The sequence below is a fragment of the Nicotiana sylvestris genome, chromosome 4 (assembly GCF_000393655.2).
Source record: "Nicotiana sylvestris chromosome 4, ASM39365v2, whole genome shotgun sequence".
In the NCBI taxonomy this organism is placed as follows: domain Eukaryota; kingdom Viridiplantae; phylum Streptophyta; class Magnoliopsida; order Solanales; family Solanaceae; genus Nicotiana; species Nicotiana sylvestris.
Window position 1 is genome coordinate 178,502,905 of NC_091060.1, and position 8,528 is coordinate 178,511,432.

The window sequence follows — 8,528 nt, forward strand, 5'->3', positions numbered from 1 at the left end:
GAATCTCAATTTGTTGTAGTTGTCTTGCGGGTTGCTGATGCTCAACCTTGACCTGCTAACAAGTCAAACAACTAGAAACAAAGTTAGCAACATCTTTCTTCATACCTTCCCACCAATAAAATTGCTTAAGGTCATGGTACATTTTTGTAGATCCAGGATGTATAGTGTATTTAGAGTTGTGGGCTTTTTCAAGAATAGCATGTCTCAACCATCTACGTCTGCTACACATAGCATGTCACCCATTCGAAGAACACTATCACTTTCAACAATCATATCCGTGCTTTTACTAGCTAAGACCTCATCTCTGTATTTACATAATCGTTCATCCTCATATTAGGTGGCCTTAATGAGCTCAACTAATGAAGACTTAGCCTAAGCACAAGCCAACAATGCCTCTGAATTTCTGACACTAAATCTGATACCTGTATCTTCTAGTCTCTGAATATCTTTGGCCAAAAGTCTCTTTGTAGGGGCTATATATGCCAAACTCCCCATAGATTTTATACTCAATGCATCAGCCACCACATTGGCTTTTCCAGGATGATACAAAATATAACAATCATAGTCTTTGAGTATTTCCATCCAACGACGCTGCCAAAGATTTAGATCTCTGCTGAAAGATATACATCAGACTTTTATGGTTAGTATAAATCTCACAAGTTTCGCTGTATAGATAATGTCTCCAAATTTCTAGAGCAAATACCACTAAAGTCATCTCCAAATCATGTGTAGGATAGTTTTGCTCGTGCTTTTTCAATTGTCTCAAAGCATAAGTTATAACACGACTATTTTGCATGAGAACACATCCTAATCCCACCCTCGAGGCATCACAGAATACTGTAAATCCTCCAGATTCTGATGGTAAGGCTAATATTGGTGCAATTGTCAAACATGTTTTGAGTTTTTGAAAGCTCTGCTCACATTCCTCCGTCCACTGAAACTTCGCATTTTTCTATGTTAGTTTGGTCAGTAGCGCTGCTATTCTAGAGAAATCCTGCACAAAACGCCTGTAATAGCCTGCTAAGCCTAAAAAGCTGTGAATCTCTGTAGGAGAAGTAGGTCTGGGCCATTTCTGTATAGCTTCAGTCTTCTTAGGATCTACCATAATTCCATCTTTGGATACAACATTCCCCAAAAATGCTACCGAGTCTAGCCAGAATTCACACTTCGAGAACTTAGCATAAAGTCGATGTTCTCGCAATGTCTGCAACACAGTCCTGAGATGATTCTCGTGTTCTCTTTGGCTACGAGAATATATCAGTATGTCATCAATAAATACTATTACAAATCTATCCAGAAATGGCTTGAACACCCTATTCATTAAATCCATGAATGCAGCTAGAGCATTTGTTAGTCCTAAAGGCATCACAAGAAACTCATAGCGCCCGTATCGAGTTCTGAAACTAGTCTTAGAAATATCTTCATCTTTGATTCTAAGTTGATGATAACCAGAATGGAGGTCAATCTTTGAAAAGTGGGTAGCTCCTTGTAACTGATCAAACATGTCATCTATACGAGGCAAAAGATATTTATTGTGTATTGTTATCTTATTCAACTGCATGTAGTCAATGCACATTCTCAGGGATCCGTCTTTCTTCTTTACGAACAGTACTGGTGCACCCCATGGTGATACACTAGGTCTAATAATACCCTTATCTAACAAATCGTGTAACTATTGCTTTAGCTCCCTCAACTCTGCTGGTGCCATTCGATATGGGGGTATCGATATGGGATGTATGTCAGGTAGCAAATCAATACCAGAGTCTATTTCTCGTACTGGAGGCAATCCTGGTAAATCCTCAGGAAATACATCAGAAAATTCTCTCATTATAGGTACATTTTCTATACTAACTGTTTCCTTTCTTGTGTCATTTACAATAGCTAAGAGACCCAAGAAACCTTTCTTCAAAAGTCATTGAACCTTCATAAAAGATACAATTTTGCAAGTCTCTGGGACCTAACTCCCTCTTAGAATAAAACTAGGTTCATTTGGTATCTCAAACTTAACTATCTTTGCATGACAATCGACTATAGCATAGCAAGAAGATAACCAATCCATTCCCATCAACATGTCAAAGTCAATCATATCAAGTATAATAAGGTCAGCTAGAGCATCTCTACCCTCAACCGAAATCTGACAAGCACGATACACGTATTCAGCTAATAGAGACTCTCCAACAGGAGTAGCAACTAGAAAAAGATCATTCAATAGCTCGGGCTGTCTACTAAATATCAAAGCAAAGTATGAGGAAACATAGGAGTGAGTAGATCCCGCATCAATCAATGCAAGTGCATCAAATAAACAGACAAAAAGAATACATGTAACCACTGCATTCGATGCAGCTGACCTCTAGTAAATGCAGCCTGAGCATCCTGTCTAGTAAATGCAAAAACTCTCACCTGACCTCTACCAGCATTGCCTTGTCCCTGATTCACAGTAGCATGGTCTCCAGCACCTCGGCCTCTATTTCATGTACCTGTAGCACCTGAAGTATTATGAGTAGTCTGAGTCGATGCAGCTGACTGAATAGAAGCCTGGTCGAAATTTCTCGGAGGCTGAGGGCAATCCCTCAAGTGATGTCCCAACTGGCAACATCGAAAGCACTCTCCAGTTAGAACACGACATTGGCCCAAATGTGCTCTACCACAAGTCTGGCAGACCGGAGTAGTGGCATATATCTACCTAGAATTACGATGTCCAGAAGATGATGGTCCCCTATTACCTTGTCTGTAATGTGGTCTATATGTGGATTGTGAAGACATATGTGTCCCTGTCTGAGAACCCTATTGTTGTTGTTGTTGTCCCTGATTTCCTGCTCTTCTATTTTCACTAAAACCACCACTGAAAGCCCCTCCTGTCTTGGCCTTCTTACGTAAATCACTAGTTGAACGCTCCTCACGTCCCTTGTCTTCAATCTTTCTAGCAAGGTCAACTATATCAGAGTAGGATAAAGTCTTCATCTATGGGGCTACTACAGTGTATAGACGACCAACCAATCCATCAACAAACCTCTGAACTCGAGCTTCTTCGGTAGGCACTAAGTGAGGAGCATATATAGCCAGCTTACAGAACTTAGTGTTATATGTTGACACATCCATATCTGGAGTCTGAACCAATCTCTCAAAGTCTCTAGCATATTGTTGCATCAGACTGTCGGGAAGAAAATTATTCTTGAACAACTTAGTGAACTCATCCCATGTCAGTGGTGGTGCTCCTGCTGGCCTACCTAGCAATACCATTTCATACCATGTGTTGGCCATATCCTCTAGTTTGTATGCTGCGAGCTCCATGTCTCTCTCACTAGAACATCCAAGAGCACGTAATGCCTTAAGTGTCCCATCCAAGAAACTTTGAGGATCTGCTAAATTATTGAAACCTGTGAATTTTGGTGATTTCAATTTCAGAAACTCTTGTAGGATACTTCTTTATTCCTGAAAGTCCGAGTCTGTGCAGGTGCTTGTGTCTGTAAAGTAGCATGAGGAGCTGAACTTCCTCCCTGAGTAGGCACCAATGCCTCTAACACATTCAATAACCTTGCCACTGCATCTGCAGGTAAGACAATAGTAGGTACAATAGTTAGCACTGGTGGTGGAGCATTTTGAACTCCTTGCTCTTGCACTTGATCTGGCATAATAGCTTGGGTTTGACCCATGTTCTCAACTTGAGGTTGAGGAGCAGTCTGTCTACTAGTTTGATGAACCCCAACTTGACCGCCACCCTAGGTAGCACCACGTCCAGCACCACGTCCAGCAGATGAGGGTGTGTGTGTCCTAGCCATCTGTAAAGAAATATTCCAAAGTCAATCTCAAGTTATCTCAACGCACGATCAAAGAATGAAAGAAGGGAAAACATTCCTAAATGTTCAGTAGCCTCAAGATCATAGGTATAAGCGCCTACACACCCATGAACAAGACTCTACTAAACATTGTTCCATGCCTTGGGACTTAAAGCCTAAGCTCTGATACCAACTTTGTCACGACCCAATTTAGGATCGTGACCGGTGCTCAGGAGCTAGTGCTCCCAAGTAAGCCTCATCTAAAATTTTACAGAAAATCGGACAGAGTTTCCCCTATTTTTTTTGGACCATCCCAAAAATTTTCTGTCTCAAATCAGAAACCAAACATCCTAATAGCAATTCAAATGACAAAGACTTTATCAATTAACCAAAATAAATATCTACCTTTAACAGTCCACCCACTAACAACTAGAGATACTACAATATTTCCAAATTTGATAAGAATGAGTGTTACTCAACATAAGTCTATAATAACAAAGACTACTCAAGACACTAAAAGAAGGACCATGGAGCGACTCTAAAAGTTCAAAGAAGACCATGAAAATAAATAAAATCTCCACCCACGCGAACAAGTGTGAGGCTCACCGAGAACTATCAATCTGTGCACTCTAATTAACGAAATCCTCGCCTGCGTCAGCTGCTGTCTCTATAAAACAAATTTAGCGGGGAATGAGTCGCTAGCTCAGTGAGTAGTAACACTTAACCACAACCATTTTTATTTGGGGACAATTAAGAAAACATGCTAGTATCTCAAACAGAAAATAACATAAAAAATGCCCTTTCAGAAACAATAAATAATTTTCAGCCTCATCATGCTTTTCTTGTAGTATAATGCAATAAATAATTCAGTAATAAGCTTGGTAACCACTATATAATATCAATATTCAAATTTGGGAGGTTTTAATGAACGGATCATGTAATCGGTATAACTGTGGACTTCTTTGCAAGAATTCAAATATAACGGTAGTCCCTACTCGAGGGAAATCGCTAACGGTATGCTAGTTCTACTTTCCCACTAGCGAGGGCTATAACTGTACTCTATAATTGGTAAATATAAGGTGCACCAGATCTAACAAACCAGCCGTTAGCTACGGGATCTTTCAAAGTCTACTCCCATTTCTACTTGTCTCTATATCCGTATATACTCATAAGAAAATATTTTAAAACAATATAGGGCATTTTGGTTCTTATCAAATCATGTAATTTTATTTCAGTAATAGTATATTCAATTAACGGTAGAATATATCTAGTGACAACAAGAATATTTAAAACAACGGTAATCATTTCAAATAATTATTTCGATATCATATCGAGTAAAAGACTTGTCCCACATGAAACTCAAAATAATCGGTAACATATTCATATTAAAAATCATGTGTAAATCATGCAAGTTATGAAAACACAAATTGCGGTAAGATTATTACTCACAGTACTCGTGCCAAAATACCAACTGCTTCACCTCAAGCAACTCGTACAAATTCCTCCAATCAATCTATAATTACATAATATCAATCTCATGTTAATTTCCTTATTTAGACTAATTCATAGCTAATTTAGAATACCCAAATCCTCATAGTTTCATATTTGGCTCTTAATTCACCGAATTATAATAACTCAACAAATCCCTCTTATTCTACTTGAAATATCAAGACCCATTTCAGTATCTCATCTCACTGCTACAGTTAACTTGAACCAATTCAAAATCTATTAAATACAACCCATCCATATAATGTACTCAGTTAATTCACTAAAAAGTCTCATGAATTTCTCCAAATTTTCTTAACTTTATCTTTTAACTCTTAGTTCAATCCCAACCTCATATCTATTCAGTCCCCTAAAGAATTTTGTAAATAAAATAATAGTGTTTTCTAAAGAAGGAAGAATACATGTAATTACCTTATCACTGAGGCGCAAGAATATAAAAATTTTCTAGTTGGGTGTGAGTTTTTTGGTATCAAGACTGCACCAGCAACCTTTCTGATTTGTATTGACTAAAGGATTTCCACCAAATCCTTTCTCTGCCTTCTTTTCATTTTCCCCGTATGAGTCCTCCTCTAGGTTTTAAGTTTTTAAATCCCAACTCCTCTTTAATTAGAGCTTTTCTTGTCTTTTATATCACACCACTAGTCTTCAGATGGGCTAGGCCCACTAGCGTCCTTTATTTGTTTTTTATTTATTTATTGTTTGCTTTGTTTTATTAGTTTGTTACTTCTTTGTTTTCCCTTTATTTGGATTTAAATTATTTTCTAAATGTCCAATATGTACTCACTTAAAATATTGGGGTATTACAATAAGCCTTTGATTTTCTTAATGTCACGGTTCTTTCCAAAGGTGGAGTTTGTGTGAACTGGGTGGCTCTTCCCGATGATGGATGACATGACAACCTTCTTAAGGGTTTGAGTCTGTTTCCTTTTCGTTTTTGTGTAAATAGTAGCTAATGATTAATAATGCCTCAAGCAAAGCTTCACTTGGGCCTAACACATTTGTCTTTGATCTTATGGTCAAAAATAAATTGGTGTGTATAGGATGGTGTCAGTTGTGACTTTGAGACTCTTGTGTTGGCTAATAATCATCAAGTGGTTTTTTGGAACCATTTGTGTTGCTCAAATCATAGCTAAGGTTTTTGTGGGCTCCCGACTCTGTCTCTTTAGCAATCCTATAGCTTGTGCGGTGAGAATTTGATTTGCAAGTCCAAGTCCCTTGCCATTGAGTCTAGAACTTGCCCTGAATGTTTGTCTAGGCGAAATCCTAAGTGTAGTTTGACTTGAGAAGTGATTATAGGCTCTCCTTGATCCGAAAGGTATCTTGAAAACATCCATAGTCTACCAATGATAATATCCCTAGTCAACCCCTTTGAGCCATAGCCTTTTTCTTTCAAAGACCATGATACAAGCCTTTACCCGTTCTAAAAAGACCCTCTCTTGGCACCCGATCTTTTATTAGCACAAGGCAAAAGCATAACTTTGGGGGGAAAGACGAGGAATGCAAAAAGTGGTAAAAGGTACAAAAAATGAAGAAAAAGAAAGGCAAAAAAAAAAGATCAAAAAGTCAAAAAGAATGAACAATGTAGAAGAAATGAAGGGATTCAATAAAAGTAAAAAGATGAAAGGTGTGGAAAGATTAGAAGGGAGAAAAAGGTTTGAAATGAACAAGAAAAAGTGACGGTGTGTCTCTCTAACCCTTAAGAAAGAAGTAAATGACTCAACGAGTCAAGAGAATGTGTGCCAAAATGAAGCAAATGAAGTTCTTAAGGGAAGATAAAACCTACTTAGACCAAATATTTCCTATCCTGAACCAAAAGCCTTCATTGTATCCCCACAAAAGCCCTATATGATCTTGAGTTGGGTGAAGCTTACATTAGTGGTGACTCACATAAGGGGCAAGCTTATGGTACTTAGAGTCGGACTTGTGACCTTTCTTTGAGAGAGATGAGTGTGTTTTCCACAATCCTCGTTCTAAGTGCTACAATTTAAAAGTGAGGTTTTGCTTAAGGAAGAGTGAGGAGTATAAGTTTGGGTTCCACAATGACCAAAGTAGTAGAAAGAGTTTCCTTGATGAGTTGAGTCAACTCTTGATACTTTTGTGTCGCACTAAAACCATGGTGCTTAAAAGGTTGAGTGTTGTTAATGATTCATTTGAATTAAGGGCCATTGTTAGTCCCAATTGATGCTAAATGAGGTCACTTTAGGTAAGCTGAATTTTCTTGGTTTTATTCTCAAGGAGGTGGGACTTACTTTGTTAACTTGAGGACAAGCAAAAGCTTAAGTTTGGGGGAGTTGATAACTAGGGATTCTTGTATATTTTATACTCCTTTTTACTTGAGTTTTGGATTGAAAATGTATACAAGTAATCCTGAAAGCTTACATGTTGTGCTTGTTTGATGTGTTTTGTCAAAGAGTAACAAGGAAGTCAAAACTAGCTCAAAAAGGAGTGAAACCTGCACAAGTGCCAAGAACAAGTCAAAGCACCGCTGTAGTAGTAAATCCATTGCGGTTGCAATAGACCCACTGCGACCGCAGTCCATTTAGTGTTGTCCGTGGTGGCAAAGTTCACAGAAGATGCAATCCTCGAGTTCCAAGCAATGCAGCTCGTGGTAGATTCTTCGCGGCCGCGGTAGCCTCATTGCGGCCACGATCCATTTGTTGCGGTCCGCAGAGAAGAGATTCAGAGAGCTAGGATTTTGGAAGTTTCAAAACACCATTGACCGCGGTGCATTTTGTGTGGTAGCGGTAAATCCATCGCGGTCGCGGTCCATTTATTGCGGTCCGCGGTGGCTAGGTTCATAGAACAGAGATTTGAAGCTAAAATCCCCACCGCGACCGCAGTTCATTTCTCGCGGACCGCGGTACCTCCATCAGGGGTATTTTTGTGCAAAATATTAGGCTTTGTATAAATACTTCTTTTTCAAATTTTTAGGGTATCTTATCTGTAGCTGAGCATGTGAACGCCGTTTTTAGTCTATTTTGAGTAATTTTGTAGCTAGTTTAACATTGAATCTTCAAATCTTGGCTTGTAATTATATTTTATGGGTTATTATTCATCTCAATATCTAATTTCTTCCATTATTATGAGTATATAGACCCATTAGATAGGGTTTTGGCTCAACCCTAGTGTGGGTATTTGATGGGTCTCTTGTTTTAAGGCTTAGATGTTTATGTGTGGTTGATATTTGGCATGATTTGTGTTTTCCATGTTGAATTAGTGGTTGCAAATATTAATTGTGCCTTTTTG

General features: G+C 38.5%; 1 protein-coding gene across 1 annotated transcript; it reads right to left on the reverse strand.

The window, feature by feature from the left end:
* Positions 1-952: 952 nt before the first annotated feature.
* LOC138890593 (uncharacterized) lies at positions 953-3,653 on the reverse strand. Its single transcript, XM_070173990.1, has 7 exons — positions 3,491-3,653; positions 2,995-3,377; positions 2,724-2,933; positions 2,478-2,586; positions 2,009-2,190; positions 1,759-1,903; positions 953-1,656 (listed from the first exon to the last, which is right to left on the reverse strand). The coding sequence occupies exons 1-7, from the start codon at positions 3,651-3,653 to the stop codon at positions 953-955; spliced, it is 1,896 nt and encodes a 631-aa protein (XP_070030091.1).
* Between the last annotated feature and the right edge of the window lie 4,875 nt (positions 3,654-8,528).

Coding starts and splice junctions, on each gene's coding strand:
- LOC138890593 (XM_070173990.1), bottom strand. CDS start 3,653: ATGGGTCAAACCCAAGCTATTATGCCAGATCAAGTGCAAGAGCAAGGA. Junction 2,191..2,477: donor TAATACTTCAGGTGCTACAG/GTACATGAAATA, acceptor ATCTTTTTCTAG/TTGCTACTCCTGTTGGAGAG. Junction 1,657..1,758: donor AGTACGAGAAATAGACTCTG/GTATTGATTTGC, acceptor ACGATTTGTTAG/ATAAGGGTATTATTAGACCT.